The 24,585-nt window shown below is 43.8% G+C and overlaps 1 protein-coding gene across 1 annotated transcript in view; it reads right to left on the bottom strand.

Moving 5' to 3' along the window:
• malrd1 (MAM and LDL receptor class A domain containing 1) overlaps nt 1-24,585 on the bottom strand; it is a 130,610-nt gene that overhangs the window by 59,261 nt on the left and 46,764 nt on the right. Inside the window, exons 11-19 of the mRNA XM_071329042.1 lie at nt 19,469-19,556; nt 19,039-19,218; nt 18,534-18,693; nt 15,869-16,025; nt 15,325-15,435; nt 13,563-13,776; nt 9,546-9,793; nt 7,311-7,490; nt 5,734-5,839 (exon numbers count right to left, since the gene is read on the bottom strand). Coding sequence (XP_071185143.1) covers nt 5,734-5,839; nt 7,311-7,490; nt 9,546-9,793; nt 13,563-13,776; nt 15,325-15,435; nt 15,869-16,025; nt 18,534-18,693; nt 19,039-19,218; nt 19,469-19,556 — 1,444 coding nt within the window. The remainder of the gene's footprint in view (nt 1-5,733; nt 5,840-7,310; nt 7,491-9,545; nt 9,794-13,562; nt 13,777-15,324; nt 15,436-15,868; nt 16,026-18,533; nt 18,694-19,038; nt 19,219-19,468; nt 19,557-24,585) is intronic.

Raw genomic sequence — 24,585 nt, 5'->3', positions numbered from 1 at the left:
AGCAGCAGGACCGCTACCTCCGCCTTTTTGCGAGGAGGAGCACTGCCAGAGCCCTGCAAAATGACCTCCAGCAGGCCACAAATGTGCATGTGTCTGCTCAAACGGTCAGAAACAGACTCCATGAGGGTGGTATGAGGGCCCGACGTCCACAGGTGGGGGTTGTGCTTACAGCCCAACACCGTGCAGGACGTTTGGCATTTGCCAGAGAACACCAAGATTGGCAAATTCGCTACTGGCGCCCTGTGCTCTTCACAGATGAAAGCAGGTTCACACTGAGCACATGAGCACATGTGACAGACGTGACAGAGTCTGGAGACGCCGTGGAGAACGTTCTGCTGCCTGCAACATCCTCCAGCATGACCGGTTTGGCGGTGGGTCAGTCATGGTGTGGGGTGGCATTTCTTTGGGGGGGCCGCACAGCCCTCCATGTGCTCGCCAGAGGTAGCCTGACTGCCATTAGGTACTGAGATGAGATCCTCAGACCCCTTGTGAGGCCATATGCTTGTGCGGTTGGCCCTGGGTTCCTCCTAATGCAAGACAATGCTAGACCTCATGTGGCTGGAGTGTGTCAGCAGTTCCTGCAAGAGGAAGGCATTGATGCTATGGACTGGCCCGCCCGTTCCCCAGACCTGAATCCAATTGAGCACATCTGGGACATCATGTCTCACTCCATCCACCAACGCCACGTTGCACCACAGACTGTCCAGGAGTTGGCGGATGCTTTAGTCCAGGTCTGGGAGGAGATCCCTCAGGAGACCATCCGCCACCTCATCAGGAGCATGCCCAGGCGTTGTAGGGAGGTCATACAGGCACGTGGAGGCCACACACACTACTGAGCCTCATTTTGACTTGTTTTAAGGACATTACATCAAAGTTGGATCAGCCTGTAGTGTGGTTTTCCACTTTAATTTTGAGTGTGACTCCAAATCCAGACCTCCATGGGTTGATCAATTTGATTTCCATTGATCATTTTTGTGTGATTTTGTTGTCAGCACATTCAACTATGTAAAGAAAAAAGTATTTAATAAGAATATTTCATTCATTCAGATCTAGGATGTGTTATTTTAGTGTTCCCTTTATTTTTTTGAGCAGTGTATATATATATACAAAAGTATGTGGACACCCCTTCAAATTAGTGGATTTTGCTATTTCAGCAACACCCGTTGCTGACAGCTGTAAAACATCGATCACACCCATCCAATTTCCATAGACAAACATTGGCAGTAGAATGGACTTTTAACGTGGCACCGTCCTCGGTTGCAACGCTCACTACCGAGTTCCAAACTGCCTCTGGCAGCAACGTCAGCACAGAAACTGTTCATCGGGAGTTCATAAAATGGGTTTCCATGGCCGAGTAGCCGCACACAAACCTAAATTCACCATGCGCAATGCCAAGCGTCTGCTGGAGTGGTGTAAAACTCGCCGCCATTTGACTCTCGAGGAGTGGAAACATGTTCTCTGGAGTGACAAATCATGCTTCACCATCAGGCAATGTGACAGACAAATGTGGGTTTGGTGGAACCCAGGAGAATGCTACCTGCCTACATCTATGGTGCCAACTGTAAAGTTTGGTGGAGGAGGATTTATGGTCTGGGGCTGTTTTTCATGGTTCGGGCTAGGCCCCTTAGTTCCAGTGAAGGGCAATCTTAACGCTACAGCATACAATGACATTCTAGATTATTCCGTGCTTGCAACTTTGTGGCAACAGTTTGGGGAAGGCCCTGTTTCAGCATGACAATGCCCCCGCGCACAAAGCGAGTTCCATACAGAAATGGTTTGTCAAGATCGGTGTGGAAGAAATTGACTGGCCTGCCTAGAGCCCTGACCTCAACCCTATCGAACCCCTTTGGGATGTATTGGAATGCCGACTGCCAGGCCTTATCGCCCAACATCAGTGCCCGACCTCACCAATGCTCCCCGCAGTCCCCGCAACAAATGTTCCAACATCTAGTGGAAAGCCTGGAGGCTGTTATAGCAACAAAGGGGTGGGGGGGGGGGACTCCATATTAATGCCCATGATTTTGGAATGAGATGTTCGACGAGTAGGTGTCCACATACTTTTGGTAATGTAGTGTACATGCACACACACACAGACTGGATAAAAAGGCCCAAGGTGACAATAAAGAGGCAGTTGCTTTTAAATAATGCAGGTATTGAGATGGTGAGCTCACCTCTGCACGATCAGAACTTCACCTTCATAATGTCGGGCTAATGACGTCTAGTGGAGTTCACAAAACTGTCAAATCCATACAGTTGAGTCAAGCCATTCGTCGAAACGACATCAAGTGTCTCAGACTAGGAGTGCTGATCTAGTATCAGTTCCCCCCGTTTGTGCATGTAACGTTATTAATTGTGATCTAAAAGGCAAAGCTGATCCTGAATCGCAAAACAAGCAAAGAGACCTGAAAGGCCAAGAATTCAAATTTAATATAAAAAGTAAGCCAAGCAAGCAGACGATCTGAATGATACATTAGCCTCTCTTTCAGTCAGTGGCTTAGGAGGACAAAGGAGGGGAGCAGTAAGGCTTTGTATCAGAAGGAGGGGGAGTAGACGGCTGAGAAGAGGGGATGTGGGACTGCAATTGTGGCTGTATAGGAGCCAGGCATTCCAGTGCGGTCAGACTTGGTGTTTGGGAGTATTAGAGAGGCGTGATGATGCGTGATGAAGAGGGGTGGTCCCAGTAATTCAAGCAAAGAAAGGGGGATAAATCCCCTCTAATATTTTCTTCCACTTCTTCAGGTGCACAGGACCAGAAGGAATATGGTCCCACCACAGTGGCATGATGTGCACCCTATTCCCTACATAGTGCACTACTTTTGACCAGAGTCCTACTGTCAAAATTAGGGCATCACAAAGGGAATAGGGTGCAATTTGGGGCCATCCATGGATATGGAAAAACAGGAAACCATTTTGGCTCTCAAAAGTAACGAAGAAAGAGTTTGGTCTACCATGACAATCATTTCCATACATTCAAGTCATTTCAAATGTTTAAAGTTGTTTCTGCCTTTGTAAATAGCTGATTTTGTACTTGTATGATCCAGACCAGGGTTCAAAGGGTAATAAATAATTTAAAATAATGTATATGTGCTTGATTGAGCTAGCCGGGCTTAATGGACCAAACAGAAAGGTCCCAAAACTGCAAACCCTGCCCACTTAGCACTCCAAGCAGGATAGAGCAAACACTCAAAGCATTTGAAAGATTTAAAATAGTTTTTGAACCCAGGTCTGATATGTTCTACCATAACAGCAAGCCAAACTCTATTTATTTATTCCCCCATTCACCTCTACTGCCACCTCTCCCACCCTCTGCATGAAAGACTGAATGTTAGTGCAGATTATACCGAGGATTAATGGACTTTCATATGATGATCATTATGGGATATGATGGCTCAGAAGCCTGTACATTAAAAGTGGATCTAATTTAGTTGATGCCATTCCATGCACTCCATTCAAGCCATTATTATGAGCTGTCCTCCCCTCAGCAGCCTCCACTGGTACACAGGTACTGTAATGACCCACTGCCCTTCGACCCCATATACTCACCCAGGGTAGGATATTGTCCCCTGGTGGATTGAGGAGTACAAGAATCTGTGGATTCTGTCTTTATTGTCTGGTGGGTTGTGTGTTACTGACAACATGATCCATAACCATCACAGAGCAACCACATCCAGACTCTCAACAATCTTACGGTAATGACCTGTTACAGTCATGAATCTCTTCTTGGATCAGGTGCCGTCACACTGCTGTCTGATTACATTTGTCCCACGTGGCTTTCCATCACTTTGACTCATTCCCTCTCATCTAAATAGACTGTCTTTCATCTCCCTGTCCTCCTCAACAACAGGCCCATTCTCCACCGCTTTTGATGTGATTAGTCCACGGTCGTTACATACCATTATACATCATACGCTACATATTAAATGGCAACATAGGGCCCTGGTCAAAAATAGTACAATACATAGGGAATAGAGTACCATATGGGAGACAGCCATAGAGTAGCATCTCATAAAAGGCATGGATTCTACATTTGAGCTTGATTTATCTGAGACAATTGCTCAAATGTTTTCTGATGCTATCACGCTCTTTCTGAGGAAGAGGGGGGAGAGGAGGAAGAGCGAAAACAAGTTCAGCCGCATTTCATTCATCATAGAAAATGGATTCGAAAAAGGAAGAAGAGAGAAAGCCAGGTCGACCTTGCTTGCCTGGTGATCGGATTTCTTTTGTAATTGATCTAGGAGATTGTGGGGCTGCCGTCCTTGGGATTGACTCGTTCCAAATGGAATAATAATGTTGGGGTAATGATAGTAGAAGGACGAGTGGCCTCGTCTTCTGATGCACATACAGATGGTTGGTGTACCTCTCCCTTAGATCTTCCCCTCCTCTCAGTTGCTTGTATCTCATTTTGTTTTATTAGACATTTGACTACATTGTGTTATTCGGACTATATTACACCGTATTAACAGCCCGTATTCCTTCCCCATTGCTATCAATGACCACGGAATATAATATACAAGTGTGTTTAACATAAAAAGTCCAGTGAGAGGACTAAAGCGTACTGCCATTGGTCTGGCCAAAATCATATTTCATGTAAGAGGAAAGACAGCCATTTTCTCAACTACATCCGTCAAAGCCATTTTGGCATAGGTCTCTCTCTCCATTGCAGGGGTTTCTTAAATTACGGGTTTGCACATAGTTCCATTTGGGAGACACAAATCATTTTGTTTTCTTGGTGGGGGATGTCATAACGCACAAATGTCTGTGAGCCAAAATCTCCGACTGACATAAGGATAATCCCGAAACAAGTGTAACATTTCAGCAAACGCAAATGCACGCACAGCAATTGTAAAAAAAAAGAGCAAGCTGGATATCAACATATCATTACCAACATCCTCATATTCACACTGACTCCCGCCGACTCCCGCTAACTCCCGCTGACTCCCGCTGACTACCATTGAGCTGAGACTCCATTAAAGTCATGTGATGACTCATTAATGCCCCTGCCTGTTGGCAGACTCACAGCAGGCTAGGTTGCATTCTCAAACACATTCTGTGGCTGTGAGTAAGTCAGAGAGAGAGAGAAAGAGAGAGAGAGAGAAAGGAAGAAAGAAAGAGATATAGAAGCACACAACAGGACTATTGTGTATAAGGCCCCTATAGTCCAGCCCAGCAGATCACTAGGGGTCCCTTAAAGAGGCCACACACAAAGCCTTCCCCATCCCCTCAAAACCCCCCTCTTCTCTCCCTCTCCTCTTCTCTCTTCCACTCTGACACCCAATACAACAGTAAAGCTATACATTAGAAAGGGCAATTATAGCTGCTATGCACCACTGTGACAATGGGGCTAAATCAGTTCACGTTGTTGTCCCTTTCTCTCGTCTCTCAAGGGTTGGCTCGTAAAGAACAGGAAGAATGCAGAGGAAACGTACAATCATCTGAATGGAGACCAAGCCGTTCTTTATTCACTGACTGATACCGCTTGGTTCACTCAGTCATTTATGCCCGCAAAACCATGACTAACCGTCTCAAATTAAACCCTATTCCCTAAATAATGTAGTACTTAGTTCTTTCTTCTCCTTCTATCCTTCATCTACGCTAATGCGAAGAAACTGAACAGGCCAAAGTCAATTCCCAGTGGGTAGGTTTTCAGACTATTATGAAGGAGAGGAAACAAGGAGACGAGGAGGCCACTTAAGACTATTGAGATGCACCCGGAGTGACATCATGACATCATACCTGATGGGGGTGGAGTCTCCAGTGCTTCTGACGTAGACGAGAGTAGGCAGCCTGGTGAGAAGGTGATGTCATCCAGACAGATGTCCCCCTTGGCGTTGCGGCCCACCTTAGGATATAATAAAATAGCATAATTGTTCCACAGGGAACTTTAGTTGTGGCAAGACGGATAAGATAAAGATAGTAAACATATACAGTGCCGTGAAAAAGTGCTTGCCACCTTTCTAATGGATCCCATTATGCCTGGCGAAAACCAAACACTGCATTCCACAGCAAGAACCTCATACCAATGGTCAAGCAGGTCCCCAGTCTGCTGTCCTAACTTGCTTCAAGATGTCCACCATTGTTCCTGTACCCAAGAAAGCCAAGGTAACTGAACTAAATGACTATCGCCCTGTAGCACTCACTTCTGTCATCATGAATTGCTTTGAGAGGCTAGTTAAGGATCATATCACCTCTACTTTACCTGACACACTAGACCCACTTCAATTTGCTTACATCCCCAATAGATCCACAGACGATGCAATCGCCATTGCACTGCACACTGCCCTATCCCATCTGGATAAGAGGAATACCTATGTAAGAATGCTGTTCATTGACGATTGCTCAGCCTTAGTAGAACCCTCCAAGCGCATCATCAAGCTTGGAGCCCTGGGTCTGAACCCCGCCCTGTGCAACTGGGTCCTGGACTCCCTGACAGGCCGCCACCAGGTGGTGAAGGTTGGAAAAAACACCTCCACTTCACTGATCCTCAACACAGGGGCCCCACAAGGGTGCGTACTCATCTGCTAAATATGTGTATGTGACCAATAACATTTGATTTGATAGTGTGATGGTTTGGGGATGCTTTTTTGCCTCAGGACCTAGACAACTTGCCTTAATAGAAGGAACCATGAATTCTCTGCTCTGTATCAGAGAATTCTACATGAGAATGTCAGGCAATCCGTCTGTGAGCTGAAGCGCAGCTGAGTCATGCAGCAAGACAATGATCCAAAACACAATCAAGTCTACATGAAAATGGTTGAAAAGCAACACATTTGGAGTTTTGGAATGGCCTAGTCAAAGTCCAGACCTAATCCCAATTATGATGTTGTGGCAGGACTTGAAACGAGCAGCTCATGCTTGAAAACCCAGAAATGTCGCTGAGTTAAAGCAGTTCTGCATGCAAGAGTGGGCCAGAATGTCTCCACAGCGATGTGAGAGACTGATCAACAACTACAGGAAGCATTTGGTTGCAGTCATTACAGCTGAAGGTGGCACAACCAGTTATTGAGTGTAAATGGGCAATTACTTTTTCACATGGGGGAATTGGGTGTTGCTTAACTTTGCTAATTAAATAAAGAAATAATAAATAATGTTTTATTCTTTGTAAACTCAGGTTCCCTTGATCTAATATTAGGTTTTGGTTGAAGATCTGATAACATTCAGTATATAAAATATGCAAAAAATAGAGTAAATCAGAAAGCGGGCAAATACTTTTTCATGGCACAGTAACAGCAACATTCACAGATACAAATGCTATATCAGATATGCACAAGATGAACATAAGTCACAAGAATTCAATAAAAAAATGTCATCACCTTGCCCTCGAAGGTGACCCGGAAGTCTTCCTGAGAGGTCAGCTGGATGTCCCTCCTCTGCCAGTAGTTTCCCTGGTCTCCAGTCAGGTTGAGGAGGAGCTGGTGACCTGAGGAGCTGGTGACCTGGAACACGTTCAGCGTTCCTAAGGCGTCTCCAGACATGTGCAGGTAGAAGCGGATCTGGAGAAGGGAAGGGACACACACACAGGAAAGTGACAAACATAGTGAAGTCATGCAAGTGTGGCCAAGTTTAATTGGTTAAACTAACTCGTAGCCTAGTGGTTAGAGCGTTGGACTAGTAACCGAAAGGTTGCAAGATCGAATCTCCGAGCTGACAAGGTACAAATCTGTCGTTCTGCCCCTGAACAAGGCAGTTAACCCACTGTTCCTAGGCCGTCATTGAAAATAAGAATTTGTTCTTAACTGACTAAAATCTTAAAATACCTCCATCTGTACCATCAAATTTTTAGCTGGATAAGCACAGACAGTCGGAGAAATACCATGCTATTTAAGCAATGACAGACTTTCCTCTACTCATTAAAGTGAAGTTTAAATACCCCTGACTTGTAAAGGACCAAAAGGCTCCTTAACAGCTTCTAACCCCAAGCCATAAGACTGCTGAACAATTAACATTGACCCCCCCCTCCATTTGTTTTGTACACTGCTGCTTCTCACTGTTTATTATCTATGCATAGTCACTTCACCCCTACCTACATGTACAAATGACCTCAACTAACCTGCACCCCCGCACACTGACTCGGTACCGGTACCCCCTGTATATAGCCTCGGTATTGTTATGCTATTGTGTTACTTTTTATATATTTTTTTACTGTAGTTCATTTGGGAAATATATGAACTTTTCTTGAACTGCACTGTTGGTTAAGGGTTTGTAAGCATTTCACGGTAAGGTCTACACTTGTTGTATTCGGCGCATGTGACAAATACAGTTTGATTTGATTCAGTAAATCTGACCAAAGTAACAAGCACCTGAGACTCATGCTTTCTGCATTACCATTGACCTTTCACTGCAACACTCTTATTATGATCATTCCTTTCACCTCCCCGTAGACCATGAAAGCAAAGCAAGAGGTCTATCTATATACAAAAGGTCATCTCCGTAGCTCCATTCATTTCCTTCTATTTCCCCTGTTCATTACGGCTAGCCCACAACGTCAGCCACTCAAACGCAGTGCTAAGGAGTTCCACAGGGGTTTTCTACCAAATGCAACTCGATGCAGAGGGAGGGCAGGAGGCAGCGAGAAGACTAAACTACCGCTTCTTCTCTCCTCCCTCTCTTCCCCTCCTCCCCTCGCTCTGTTTAATTGGCGCCTGTCAGCTGCGTGTGTGATTGGTTGGCAGGTCCAGCCCGAGATGAGATAGACACAGTTCCCTACAAACGAGGCACTCAATAAGAAGGCCGGCCTCAGACAGACTGACTGACGTGAGCTCAGTCAGAGAGAGAAGAGAGATGGCCCCTGGACTCACCCACTGCACTGGCTGATCTCGTCACACACAGAGGGAGGAGATACTGACTGACCCAGTCCTTTATACATAATCCCCCAATTCTACTTCATAATCCACCTAAACCTCCTCCCTTAATCTGTCTGTAGGTTTGTATGGTGGATTACACCATCACACTGAATTTGACTTTAAAACAAATTAACCAAATCATTACACACCGTATAACCCTCACCTATGAACCCTATGTTTATTTATCCCTTATTTTACCAGGTAAATTGACTGAGAACTCATTCGCATTTACGGCAATGACCTGGGGAATAGTTATAGGGGCGAGGAGGGGGGATGAATGAGCCAATTGGAAGTTGGGGATAATTAGGTGGCCATGATGGCATGATGGCCAGAGTGGGAATTTAGCCAGTACCCTGGGGTTAACACCCCTATTCTTACGATAAGTGACTTAGGATCTTTAGTGACCATAGAGAGTCAGGACACCCGTTTAACGTTGAATCCGAAAGACGGCACCCTACACAGGACAATGTCCCCCATCACCGCCCTGGGGCATTGGGATATTTTTTGGGGGGGACCATAGGAAAGAGTGCCTCCTACTGGCCCTCCAAAACCACTTCCAGCAGCATCTGGTCTCCCATCCAGGGACCGACCAGAACCAACCCTTGTGTCCATGTATTGATCAGATGACACTTTTATCTCGACCGAGTAACACCCACATGGATCCCGAACTGTTATCTACAGTCTCTGCCCTGACCTTTGCCTGACCTTGCACTGCTTGCTCCTGCGGCTGAGGAGGGGTCCTGAGATTCTAGCGGCGTCTCCGGTTGCCTGGGGGAAAGAGCTCTCCACATAGAGGTAGTGGCCAGACGGGTCCCGCAGGGTGTGGTCAGTAGATGGACCTGTGCCAGTGGTCGGTGTGCTGCCCGCTTTGATAAGCCAATCGAAATTGTCCTGCCGGCACTGGCGCCAGGAGCAGAGGTCAAACTCAAAGTTGCAGTGTCCACTGAAGCCCTCTGTAAGAGAGTGAGAGAGAGAGACAGAGAGGAAGAGAGCTTAATTAGTCATTAGTATACTCACCATGACATAAATAACTTCCACACTTGGCACACCACGTCATTTCGATGTGGATAATTGAGTAATATTTGGTTGAGACGTTGATCAATGAGATTACAACCAAAAGGGATGATACCAAGGACAGCCACATGATTTTAAGTAACATTAATTGGACTAAATAGTTTAAGGTATCTTTAAGTTTGATTTCAGTGTATAAGCATATATAGCCTTGTTAAAAAAAATGTTGAACTTGCAACCTTTCGGTTACTAGTCCAATGCTCTAACCACTAGGCTACGCTGCCGCCCTAATTTGATGATGTTTAAATGTTTAAGTTGAAACGGTGCTGGAATAGCTGAGGCAGTTCCCCTGTCGTCTTTGTGCTGACGTGCGGTAACTCTGTGGTTGTAAATCAGTAGTTGTTAATTAAACTGTCAAAAACATTAAATTACTTGACCATGCTGCAGATTATATAACTATTTGTAACATGCAATATTTGGTTCGGGGACTTCAACTGACAGATGTTGCTCTCCGGTTTTGTGATGAAACAAACGTATGTATAGTTGAATTTATTCCGCCACTGTGTGACTGTTGTCTTGTTGTTGTAACGGCCTTATTGTACATCACGGTGGCATACGAACGAATGTGTTTGTAACGGCTGTCTTCGGGTGAAAGAGAGGAGGACCAAACTGCAGCGTGATGATAATCCATATTTTAATAGGCTACTTAAACAACGAACAAAAAACAACAAACTGACAGAAAGAACTGAAGACACTACAGTCCCGAACTAGTGAACACAGACCAGATGAACACACGAACAGGAATAATCACCCACAAAACACACTACAAAAACAGGCTACCTAAATATGGTTCCCAATCAGAGACAATGACTAACACCTGCCTCTGATTGAGAACCATATAAGGCCAAACAAGAAACCCCACATAGAAACAGACAACATAGATAATACTCACCCAGCTCACGTCCTGACCAACTAAATAAAGACTAAACAAAGGAAATAAGGTCAGAAACGTGACAGGGTTATAGAGCAAACGCCGCAATTATCACAACAAAGGTTGTAATATGGCATTTTTACTGGCTTCGCTTCCTCAAGAGATTTTACTCACGTACCTCTACCGCTCAAATGAAAGCTGACAGTCTGCACTTTAACCTCGTAGTCATTGTATCATTTCAAACCCAAAGCGCTGGAGTACAGAGGCCAAACAACAACAAAAAAGCACTGTCCAAATACTTTTGGAGCTCACTGTATATTCACCCACTCAAAAATCAGCCTAAAGTTATTACAATTTATCACTATACTTTTAACTATGTAAAAGTAGTCTCGCAAACCCGACGCTAGGCAAGAGCAGTGTATACCGTAGCATTGGATACATCGTGGGAGGCAACTGTCTGCCTAGGGAGACTAATCTAATAGCACAACCAAATTCCAATGGAAAAACAATGTCAGATTTTTTGGTTTAGTTGTCACCGAAATGTTTATCACTGTGCTTTCAATTATTTAAAAGCACAGCAAAGTTCAAATGGGAACACAATGTCAGCTATTTTGTTCACTTATACAACAGATGAATGTGTTATCACTGTGCTTCATCTAATAGCAGAACCGAATGACTTGGATTGCAGTTGAGAATACATTAGAAAAGTAGGCTACATGGTGCAAGTGATTGTCATTTGAGATTCTGCACAGATAATGACAGCAATTGAGAAGATAATAGGATTACATAACAAGACATTCATATTTACATAATGCTCAAAATGTGGCCATGGATGTGTTACTCATTTTAAGGTTGAATGTTACATTAGATTGTACACTTAATTAAAAACACCATTGCCACCACAGTAATGGCCTATTTATTGCCTTACCTCCCTACTCTTCTACATTTGCACACACCGTACATACAGTTGAAGTCGGAAGTTTACATCCACCATAAACTCAGTTTTTCACAATTCCTGACATTTAATCCTAGTAAAGATTCCCTGTCTTAGGTCAGTTAGGATCACCACTTTAGTTTAAGAATGTGAAATGTCAGAATAATAGTAGAGTGAATGATATATTTCAGCTTTTATTTCATTCATTACATTCCCAGTGGGTCAGAAGTTTACATATACTCAATTAGTATTTGGTAGCATTGCCTTTAAATTGTTTAACTTGGGTCAAACAATTTGGGTAGCCTTCCACAAGCTTCCCACAATAAGTTGGGTGAATTTTGGCCCATTCCTCCTGACAGAGCTGGTGTAACTGAGACAGGTTTGTAGGCCTCCTTGCTCGCTCACACTTTTTCAGTTATGCCCACAAATATTCTATAGGGTTGAGGTCAGGGCTTTGTGATGGCCATTCCAATACCTTGACTTTGTTGTCCTTAAGCCATTTTGCCACAACTTTGGAAGTATGCTTGGGGTCATTGTCCATTTGGAAGACCCATTTGCGACCAAGCTTTAACTTCCTGACTGATGTCTTGAGATGTTTCTCCAATATATCCACATCATTTTCGTCCCTCATGATGCCATCTATTTTGTGAAGTGCACCAGTCCCTCCTGCAGCAAAGCACCCCCACAACATGATGCTGCCACCCCCGTGCTTCACGGTTGGGATGGGGTTCTTCGGCTTGCAAGCCTCCCCCTTTTTCCTCCAAACATAACAATGGTCATTATGGCCAAACAGTTCTATTTTTGTTTCATCAGACCAGAGGACATTTCTCCAAAAAGTACGATCTTTGTTGCAAACCATAGTCTGGTTTTTTTATGGCGGTTTTGGAGCAGTGGCTTCTTCCTTGCTGAGCGGCCTTTCAGGTTATGTCGATATAGGACTCGTTTTACTGTGGATATAGATACTTTTGTACCTGCTTCCTCCAGCATCTTCACAAGGTCCTTTGCTGTTGTTCTGGGATTGATTTGCACTTTTCGCACCAAAGTACGTTCATCTCTAGGAGACAGAACGTGTCTCCTTCCTGAGCAGTATGACGGCTGTGTGGTCCCATGGTGTTTATACTTGCGTACTATTGTTTGTACAGATGAACGTGGTACCTTCAGGCATTTAGAAATTGCTCCCAATGATGAACCAGACTTGTGGAGGTCTACAATTTTTTTTCTTAGGTCTTGGCTGATTTCTTTTGATTTTCCCATGATGTCAAGCAAAGAGGCACTGAGTTTGAAGGTAGGCATTGAAATACATCCACAGGTACACCTCCAATTGACTCAAATGATGTCAATTATGCTATCAGAAGCTTCTAAAGCCATGTCATCATTTTCCAAGCTGTTTAAAGTCACAGTCAACTTAGTGTATGTAAACTTCTGACCCACTGGAATTGTGATACAGTGAATTATAAGTGAAATAATCTGTCTGTAAACAATTGTTTGAAAAAGGACTTGTGTCATGCACAAAGTAGATGTCCTAACTGACTTATCAAAATTATAGTTTGTTAACAATACATTTGTGGAGTGGTTGAAAAACGACTTCAACTGTAGATTTTTCTATTGTGTTATTGACTGTACGTTTGTTCATGTGTAACTCTGTGATGTTATTTTTGTCGCACTGCTTTACATTATCTTGGCCAGGTCACAGTTGTAAATGAGAACTTGTTCTCAACTGGCCTACCTGGTTAAATAAAAGGTGAAATTAAAAATAATCACACAAAATTCAACAAAAGCTGCTGTAAGTAACACTGTTTTTTAATTAATTATTATCAAACGGGCAGGCGAAGGGTCTCTCACTCACTGCAGATATAGGGGTCCTCGTCGGAGCCATCTCCACAGTGGTTGAGGAAGTCACACAGGTTGTCCTCTGGGATGCAGTATCCATTGGAGCAGGTGTACTCCTCAGGCCCACACGGCTGCTCTGGGCTGAGGGGAGGGGTGCAGTTCTGGAAGGTCACGTCATCCACCACCACATCTCCCATGTAGCTGATCCCCCGCTTGGCCTGGAAGATCACCTAAATGACAGTCAGGATGGAAGTCAGCCATCTGTCCAAGTCGTTCAATTCTTGAAGTAATACCCAAATACTTATAAATCAACAAAACGGTCTAGTACCGTATATAAACTAGCAAATTCACAATAACACGTCATTAGTCTCGTTCTCAGCCATCTTCACTATAATCCTGGTAAGCAAGGCTAAACATTACATAAACACAATTAAACCCAACATACCAGGGCATCCCAAATGGTACCTGGTCAAAAGAAGGGCACTATAAAGGGAATAAGGTTCCACTTAGGATCTAGCCCAAAATCACCAGCTGTATACTACACAAGCAGCTCATCCTTCAAATTGCTGAGTCATGTACAAGTAACTGCCAAAATAAAGGAAACACTTGAGTAAATGAGCGACACAAAGTATATTGAAAGCAGGTGTTTCCACACAGGTGAGGTTTTCTGAGTTAATTAAGCAATTAACATCCCATCATGCTTAGGGTCATGTATAAAATGCACAGTTGCCTATTATTTTGGCTACCGTGGCTAGAAGAAGAGATCTCAGCAATTTTGAAAGAGTGGTCTCAAAGGAGCATAGGAGGTCTAAAGGGTGTGTGTATGAACACTTATGGGAGATTCTAGAGAGACACCTAAGACAGTGTTTTTCACCACCATCAACAAAACACCAAATTATGGAATTCCTCATGGACTAATGGTGTCGCATCCCTCCAATCGAGCTCCAGACACTTGTAGAATCTATTCCAATGCGTATTGAAGCTGCTTTGGTGGCTCGTGGTGGCCCAACGCCTTTAAGACACTTTAAGTTGGTGTTTCCTTTATTTTGGCAGTTACCTGTATTTCACATGAGAGAGAGGACCCGGGCTGATTAAGTGCTTTGTGGGAGAGCGAAAGGGCACTGAAGCTCTGATGGTAAGAAAGCTGCTCTTGAACACACCGCTTCAGTGCTAAAGGACACACTGATTGCTCTATCTGAATGGCTGATCTGACTGGGCCTAGTTGACAAAGGTTAATGGACATCAGTACAAAGGTCAGGGGATTTGTGGCTAAAATTGCTATTTCACTGTTGATGTCAGGTCTTTGTCTTGTTTCTGGTTGGGTGTACTCAGCCATTGGATAGCATGCAGTGATAGCATGCAGTTTCTTCCGAGATAACTTCCGTCGAGGGAGATTTTCCTGGCCACTGTGCTTTTGCATTTGCTTTGCTTGCTCTTTGGGGTTTAGGCCAGGTATCTGTAAAGCACTTTGTGGCAACTGCTGATGTAAAAAAGGGCTTTATAAAATAAATGTGATTAATTATCTTTACAGAGTCAAACAATCAATCTGTGGCTGTGTGAGTCGAAATCCTCTGAGTGTAACAGTCAAGCATGAATTGCAAATGAACCCCCCCCCCAAAAAAAAGAGTCCACAAAACAAAACCGTTTTATATTTTTGTCATTTAGCGGACGCTCGTATCCAGCATGGAACAGCATGAATAAGAATGAATCACTCCACAAGACCTGTGACAGATGGATTTATGGACATGGTTCTCTCCAAGACAAGATGATTGACAGACCTGGAAGTCATGGTCGATTCCGAGAAACACTTCTCCACGTCTCCATTTGTTGCCTTGGTTACCAGTCTGGGACCACACTTCATGGGTGACATTTCCATACTTCAATAACACCTGTGAAATACAGTAAGAAAATCTCACAATTGTACCACAGCTTTGTGATAAAACATATTTTTTTTTTTACTTTGTCATGGCCATTAGCCGTATTTTATTCACCATATGGTATATTGTGGTGCAAAGTACTTTTGAGAGACTGAGAACAAAATATGTTTAAGCTTATGTAAAAAAAAAAATACTTAAAGCCTGCCATAAAAAAACAATAAAGGCTTTTTAATTTAAATGACAAAATAAGTGCCATGTTTTTTGTTGCAGGCTTTTAGTTTCACCATTGTTTTTTTTGTACATAAGCTAAAACGTATTCTCAGTCTATTTAGACCCTTGTCTCCTATGAATACCATTTATATATTTTTTCACAGAAACAACGCAACGCTTCTTATTTTCTCTTTTCTTGATGATACATCTGAGAGACTCTATGGGATTCATTCACCTGCAGGGTTCCCACAGTGAAGCCGCTCATGTGATACCAGAATCCCAAGGTGCACTGGGGTCCGGTGGAGGAGATGACAGGGGTCTGCAGGTCGGTGATGTGGCCGTAACCACCGTTGGAGCTGTCTGCATACATGTACCAACCCTCTGGACTGCCACTAGTGTAGAGACAAGAAGAGGGGAGGTTAGAGGTTCACATTATTAACACAATTCAATTGAATTCAAACAACTTTATTTGTCACCATGGGGCAATTCTATTTAAGGCTATAGCCGTGGTTCAGACACATACAACAAAAAGAGACAATAAATAGAGATGACCATGAAAGACAATTACCTTAAAGTGCAATACAATATATATGATAATTAATAAAAAATGCAGAAAGTATTAGTTTATGGGAAATAGGGTTGGGTAAGAACAAATACACTGTAGTTGTCACACCCTGATCTGTTTCACCTGTCTTGTGCTTGTCTCTACCCCCCTCCAGATTTCCCCCATTATCCCCTGTGTATTTATACCTGTGTTTCCTGTTTGTCTGTTGCCAGTTCGTCTTGTCTTGTCAAGCAGACCAGCGTGTAATTCCGTGTCTCTTTAGTCCCTGTTTTCTAGTTCTTCCGGTTTTGACCATTCTGCCCTTCCTGACCCTGAGCCTGCCTGCCGTTCTGTACCTTTTGACACTGCTCTCTATTACTGACCTCTGCCTGCTCTGACCCTGCCTGCCGTTCTGTACCTTACGGACTCTGCCCCTGGAGTGGAAGACAGCCTTCAACACGGCTAGCGGACACTACGTATACCTGGTGATGCCATTCGGTCTGACCAACGCTCCTGCTGTGTTCCAGGCCCTGGTTAAATGACGTTCTCCGCGACATTTTGAACCGGTTTGTGTTCGTCTACCTCGACGGCATCCTCGTCTTTTCCCGCTCAGCTCAAGAACACGCTCTCCACGTCCGACAAGTCCTCCACCGTCTCCCACCCCACACATAGAGTGTCCGCCCACAGAGGCAGAGGCAGGTCACTGAAACTCATCTATCTCTCCCTGTACTAGACCCAGGCCCCTACAGATTGTCAATCACAGTCATCCTTTACAACCATGGGAGAATAGAGTAGAGGGCTGCGATTCGCTTGACAGCTTTCATCCATCTCCATAAGCTCACAGCTCCCTGGATACCATGCCTCTCCACCCTTCCTACCCAAGAGAGGAGAGGCTCCCCTTGGGTTTGGAGAAGACAGAGTTCCCCCTCTCACTTCCATGGCTGCTGGAGCTTAATGATCGTCTGTTACTGAAGAGTAAAGGACTGCAGCAGGAGTGAGGGAAAGAGGGAGGAGGGGAGGGAAGAGGGATGATTGCACCTGCACTCTGGCCCACTGGCTACAAGAGGAAAGGAAATGACAGAAATAGAGTGGAGGAGTTGATTTCTGCTCTCACTGTCAACCCCTCAGATAGGCAATCATAGCCCAGACAGGTAACCATCTGAAACATCATTACTCAGTTTCAGAGGATGTCTCAGAGGGCTGTGATGGAGTTTTTGACCCCGGTGTGTGTGTGTGTAGAAATGGTAATCGAAATTGTTATTGTAAAATATATATATTTCTTTACATTTCCTAAAGAAAAGTATGTGACTCATTTGCATATATACACTGGGTGTATTTCCCACATTAATAAATTCATATAAATTGGTGGAACAGTGCTGCAACCACAACACACCTGCTGTGTCTAGGCCTACCTGCACTCACCTGCTGTGTCTAGGGCTACCTGCACTCACTTGCTGTGTCTAGGCCTACCTGCACTCACCTGCGCGGTCTAGACTGCCTCATTAATTACTGTTGTCACATTCTCTTGCATAATTCAACAAGTGTGTCAAGAGAAGGATACCCACGCATTTAAAAATTGAAATGCTTGGCTCTAGATTACACCCATCTATACATACGTTACATTGTCTGCAAGATTAGACATAATATCACTATAATCCGAGTGTTCATTTTCAGAAGTTGATTTCGTTTCAGCGCATTTCATTTGTAAACCTTTCAACTGTATTAAATCATTAGTTTTTTCAATTGGGGCGGCAGGTAGCCTAGTGGTTAGAGCGTTGGGCCAGTAACCGAAAGGTTGGTGGATTGAATCCCCGAGCTGACAAGGTAAGGATCTGTTGTTCTGCCCCTGAACAAGGCAGTTAACCCACTGTTCCTAGGCCGTCATTGTAAATTAGAATTTGTTCTTATTGCCTAGTTAAATAAACGTTAAATAATATATATATATTGTTTTTAATTGCACAAAAAATCAACACCAACTAAAATAAAGTTATCTTTCTTGTGATGTAATTGCCGAGCCGGTGCGTTAAATCCCAGACGAAGCATCAACATTCTTATAGATGCATCACAAGCCAATGAATTCCATGGAGCCCACTTCAGCCATTAGCGTAGTGTGTTTGACAGGTCATTACAAACTTTGCGCGGTCGCTACGTTAGTAGGAAAAAACTAAGCAAGAGTCACTACAGTAAAATGTAAGCCATCAATCCAGTGATATTTAAGTGACAAGTGGATTTTCAGATGGCTGAAAAGGAGTGATCCTCAGGTGGGCATGCACGTTGCTAGTGTGTGTGCACGTATGTGTGCCTGTACTGTATGTGTACATGGGTGCCTGTGTCTGTGCATGTGTTTGTGGCTCACAGTGTGTGGTCGATGACTGGCCGGTGGTACTGCTGTCCGAGGTGTACGGTGTTTCCCTGGTCGGGGAGCCAACGGAATGAATGGAGCAGGACAGAGGGAGCAGGACAGACCCTCTCCCAGCCACATGCAACGCCCCCCTCAAAATCACATACCTCCTTCACTGGGGGACACACAGAAAGAAAGAAACAAACAAACAAACAAACACCATTAGACAATACCTATGGTCTTTGAAAATTCTAAACAATTCCATTTCTGATTCAAGACAATTCTAGTGGTCTCTGTGGATGAAGAGAGTGCACAGCAAGGACAGAAAGAGGGTGGGAGAGGAAGAGAGAGAAGGGAAAGATTCCAATAATCCAGTTCTGGTCAAATCACAGCCCAGGGGCCATATGTATCAAGCAGATTTGCCTTTGAGACACACAGTTGAAAAAGTTTAAATGGGGAGGCAAGACCTTATCCTATATACACACGGCCCCAGATCTGAGGGAACAAGGTCACTACCCACCACAGTGCTGTTCATCCAACCCATCGGAGCAGTCATGTCTAAAGTCACACACCCTGCTCTGGTCCACACACTCTCCGTGCGCCCCACACACAAACTTCCCCTCTGGGCAGATGTGGGGCTGGACTGTAGGGGCTTCCGTCGGGGGGAAGGGGGTGGTGGGGCTCGCGGAGGGCAAGTCCCCTGAAACAAACAAATGAATAACACACAACACATCCAACAAACTGTAACTCAATCTAGAGTGGGACACAGTTTTATATGCTGGTGGTAAGGTACAACTACAAACGTAAAACTTCCTGAAGAAAAATGGTGTGCTTGCCTCAGCTGTCCCAAAAATGTTTTATGGCAGGGGAAGTGGTCTAAATAATAATAATAATAATAATAATAGATGTTGAATATCTCAGAGTCTTGCTGAAGTATGTATACTAATTACCATTATAGAGCACACAGTCCAGGAAGGACAGGTCATCAATGGCGATGTCTCCATTGAAGTCGTCACCGACTGTGCCCTCGACCAGAATCTGCCAACACAAACAACAATGTATGGCTCTGTGTGTGTGTGTATGTTTGTTTTCCATCTAAGTGCAGTGTGTTATACTGTACTTTATGGCAGTGTCCCAAATGGCAACTGATTCCCTATGTAGTGAACAGCTATATGGGCACTGGTCAATAGAAGTGCACTACATAGGGAATAGAGTGTAATTTGAGATGCAGCCATATGTCTCTTTCAGCCACACAGGTAGACATCTTATCATAGTTCTGACCTCCTCAGCAGGTTCAGCCTATAGCCTGGTAACTGCCGCTCTACCAGGAGAGCAGCACAGTACGGAGAACAATTTACCTCAGAACACAGTTGTAGATTGTCGTTTCAGCACAAACCCAAAACGAGTCCTGAACAAGTCAAGCACTACAACCAGAGATGTAGGGCTGTCGTAGCGCGGGGGGGAGTGGCACTCCCTCACTTTTTCCTATTAGAGAATACACGAAGCTGGTACAAATATTTCTGGAAAATAGATTCCGATCAATTCTAAATAAATTCTATTTAATTACCACTAAAATTCCATGAAAACGGTAGAATGGCAAACTAAATAAATGTGTAGACTATAGCAGCCTATAGGTAGGTAAATGGTGATTTCTTCCTTGTCTTCTCTCTCTCTCTCTGGGCCAAACGAGTTGGCCAAATCCGATGTAACAAGAACAGTTACAGACAGAAAACTCTACCAGGGGTTGCTAAAACATGTCGTACGCACTTGAACTCGCCAAACTGTCCATGTGCAAAAATACTGATTCACCATATGAACCATACCATCATACCCATGTGATTTAGGATCCAAATTCACTGCCTGTCCTTTCTGCACCACGAATCGAAAGGGGCTCAAATCACTCAATAACCTTCATGAAGATTTGACCTACATCTAATAGTCCTACTCATCACTTATTTGTATTGTTATTACAAATAGAAGATTATCACTTCTCACAATGGTGCTCGTTTACAAGATCACACGATTCATTATTATTTTACATAACAGTACTGAACATAGTAGCATATCCTGTAGAATAGTAGGCCTACAACACCAAAACCACCTCCTCAGTCATTTCTTATCTGAAACTGAATAGTAAAAAATAACTACTAATGAGGCCAAAACTCAACAACGAGCGCCACTAGGCAGGATATGCAGTGCATTCGGACAGTATTCCGACCCCTTGACTTTTTCCATATTTTGTTACCTTTCATCAATCTACAAACAATACCCCATAATGACAACGCAAAAAACGTAAATATTACATTTGTATTCTGACCCTTTATTTAGTACTTTGTTGAAGCACCTTCGGCAGCGATTACAGCCTTGAGTCTTCTTGGGTATGACGCTACAAGCTTGGCACACATGTATTTGGGGAGTTTCTCCTATTCTTCTCTGCAGATCCTCTCAAGCTCTGTCAGGTTGGATGGGGAGTGTTGCTGCACAGCTATTTTCAGGTCTCTTCAGAGATGTTCAATCGTGTTCAAGTCCGGGCTCTGGCTGGGCCACTCAAGGACATTCAGAGACTTGTCCCGAACCCACTCCTGCGTTGTCTTGGCTGTGTGCTTCTGGTCATTGTCCTGTTTGAAGGTGAACCTTTGCCCCAGTCTGAGTTCCTGAGCGCTCTGTACTTTTCTCCGTTCATCTTTTCGATCCTGACTAGTCCTCCAGTCCCTGCCGCTGAAAAACATCCCCACAGCATGAACCACCACCATGGTTCACTGTAGGGATGGTGCCAGGTTTCCTCCAGACATGACGTTTGGCATTCAGGCCAAAGAGTTCAATCTTGGTTTCTGTCTGGCCACTCTACCATAAAGGCCTGATTGGTAGAGTGCTGCAGAGATGGTTGTACTCCTGGAAGGTTCTTCCATCTCCACAGAGGAACTCTGGAGCTCTGTTAGAGTGACCATTGGGTTTTTGGTCACCTCCCTGACGAAGGCCCTTCTCCTCCGATTGCTCAGTTTGGCCGGGCGGCCAGCTCTAGGAAGGGTCTTGGCGGTTCCAAACTTCTTCCATTTAAGAATGATGGAGGCCACTTTTCTTGGGGACCTTCAATGCTGCAGACATTTTTTGGTACCCTTCCCCAGATCTGTGCCTCGACAATTCCTTCGACCTCATAGCATGGTTTTTGCTCTGGCATGCACTGTCAAATGTGGGACCTTATATAGACAGGTGTGTGCCTTCTAAATCATGTCCTATCAATTGAATTTACCACAGGTGGACTCCAATCAAGTTGTAGAAACATTAAGGACGATCGATGGAAACAGGATGCACCTGAGCTCAATTTCGTGTCTCATAGCAAAGGGTTTGAATACTTATGTAAATAAGGTATTTCTGTTTTTTTTTTATACATTTGCAAAAACATTCTAAAAGCCTGTTTTCACTTTGTCATTTGGGGTATTGTGTGTAGGTTGATGAGAAGAAAATGGTACTTAATCCATTTTAGAATCAGGCCGTAACATAACAAAAAGTCAAGGGTCTGAATACTCTCCGAACGCACTGCATGCTTTGATTGAAACAAAATAGGCCTACGAGAAAGGATAATAGATTGATAACGCTGTATGCTTAAATTCGCTCACAAAACAGTAATTCAACATCTAAATGCATATTCCCATGAAACTGATTGAGATCAAATGATTGGCATGCAGTTTAACTTGGTGTTTGAGGGAATTAAATATGTAAATGTTCTTGTGACAATACGTGTGGGCATAGGCAGACATTGCAATTGGAGGATGCATTTTATGCATAGACCAACTCTACAATGATATTCAACAGGCTACAAATTTTGATTCAGAAATGATTAAGTAATTCTGTTTTTATTGCGCTCTCTCACCTAAAATAAATTGCACTACACCATTTACTCCAACGCCTCTCTTCAAATCCAATTAACTGGTAGCTAGCAGGCTAATGAAATACTCCACCACTGACCATCCCCAGGTCTGTTCTATACTGAACAAAAATATAAACGCAACATGTAAAGTATTGGTTCCATGTTTCATGAGCTGAAATAAAAGACCCCCAGAAAGGTTCCTTTCCATACGCACAAAAATCTTATTTCTCTCAAATGTTGTTTACATCCCTGTCAGTGAGCATTTCTCCTTTACCAAGATAATTCATCCATCTGACAGGTGTGGCATAACAAGAAGCTGATTAAACAGCAGGATCATTACACAGGTGCACCTTGTGCTCTAAAATGTGCAGTTTTGTCACACAACACAATGCCACAGATGTCTCAAATGTTGAGGGAGTGTGCAATTGGCATGCTGACTGTAGGAATGTCCACCAGAGCTGTTGCCAGAGAATATAATGTTCATTTCTCTACCCTAAGCCACCTTCAATGTAGTTTTAGAGAATTTGGCAGTACATATTACATTTACGTCATTTCTTATCCAGAGCGACTTACAAATTGGAAAGTTCATACATATTCATCCTGGTCCCCCCGTGGGGAATGAACCCACAACCCTGGCGTTGCAAGCGCCATGCTCTACCAACTGAGCCACACGGTCTCCCAACCACAGACCATGTGTATGGCGTTTTGTGGGCGAACAGTTTGCTGATGTCAACGTTGTGAACTGAGTGCCCCATTGTGGCGGTGGGGTTATGGTATTGGCAGGCATAAGCTACGGACAACGAATACAATTGCATTTTATCTATGGCAATTTGAATGCACAAAAATACCGTGACGAGATCTTGAGGCCCATTGTGACCCCTTAAGGTATCTGTGACCAACAGATGCATATCTGTATTCCCAGTCATGTGAAATCCATAGATTAGAATCTAGTGAATTAATTTAAATTGACTGATTTCCTCATATGAACTGTAACTCAGTAAAATCTTTGAAATTGTTGCATGTTGCATTTATATTTTTGTTCAGTATATTAGAAATCCACACAGAGTGCGAATTATACAATGACATTCGGGGGAGCCTATGGGGCCTAATATTTTGTATGGGCCTAATAATAAAGACCTAATTTAACAGTAAACATGTATTACATTTTAATGTGGCACGAACACAACCATTCATGATGTTTTCATCTGATTGTGAAGCAAATCACTTCAAAAAGTAGGCTACCTGCGGCTGTGCACGCTCGTCCATAATTCCAGCATCCAAACAGTGCACTGTGCACGTGCCATTTGATAAATGTTAAGAGATATCTGTTACAAACACCATAAGTATAATGACATTTGGTTATTGTCACTACAGTGGTGTGTATTCATGGATGCCACGGGAAGCCACGCTTCCCCAAAAATGTGAACGACAAAAAAAGTATGGAAGAATGTTTCATAATTTTCCTTCAATTTGCAAGTGGCTCAATCTATCTCACTGGAGAGAGCGGTGAATTGTCATACTCTTTTTGGCCAGACAGTATCAGATACATGGGCTACACATACTGAGACAAAGGGGCGCTGTTTCGCTTGCTCAAATGTTTTCTTCTACGAGGTTGATGCATCTTGCTGTCGGTGCGCGTCCCGGTCAAATTATCAATATTTAGATACCATCCCCCAAAGTTAGACTTTTGTTGAGTTTAGAGGAAGTCATGTCTCATTCAGCAGATCTTACCTCTCCCTGGCTCCCCCGTAATTCGGACTGATAGAGCAACGTGTGAGTGAGTGAGTGAGTGAGTGAGTGAGTGAGTGAGTGAGTGAGTGAGTGAGTGAGTGAGTGAGTGAGTGAGTGAGTGAGTGAGTGAGTGACTGAGTGAGTGACTGAGTGACTGAGTGAGTGAGTGACTGAGTGAGTGAGTGAGTGAGAGAGTGTATGTAGTGAGCCTATCTCCTCCACCCTTAGAGGGCTGCTTTTACTCCTCCTACAGCTCACCTCAGGCCTGAGCCAATTAATCTGGACTGTTAATTGGATGTGAGCTGGAATAAACCCAAGTTTATTGGACAGAGGGGAGATATGCCGAGTCTAGGGAAGAACGTGACAACCCCTGACTACAGCATATTAGCTAGTGACTTAAATCAGGCCCTCTTTGCTTCAGTGCAATTAAGCCTTGTTCACACCGCAGACCTTAATGCTCAAATCAGT

Source organism: Salvelinus alpinus, chromosome 10, assembly GCF_045679555.1.
Source record: "Salvelinus alpinus chromosome 10, SLU_Salpinus.1, whole genome shotgun sequence".
In the NCBI taxonomy this organism is placed as follows: Eukaryota; Metazoa; Chordata; class Actinopteri; order Salmoniformes; family Salmonidae; genus Salvelinus; species Salvelinus alpinus.
This window is presented reverse-complemented; position numbering and strand designations above follow the sequence as displayed.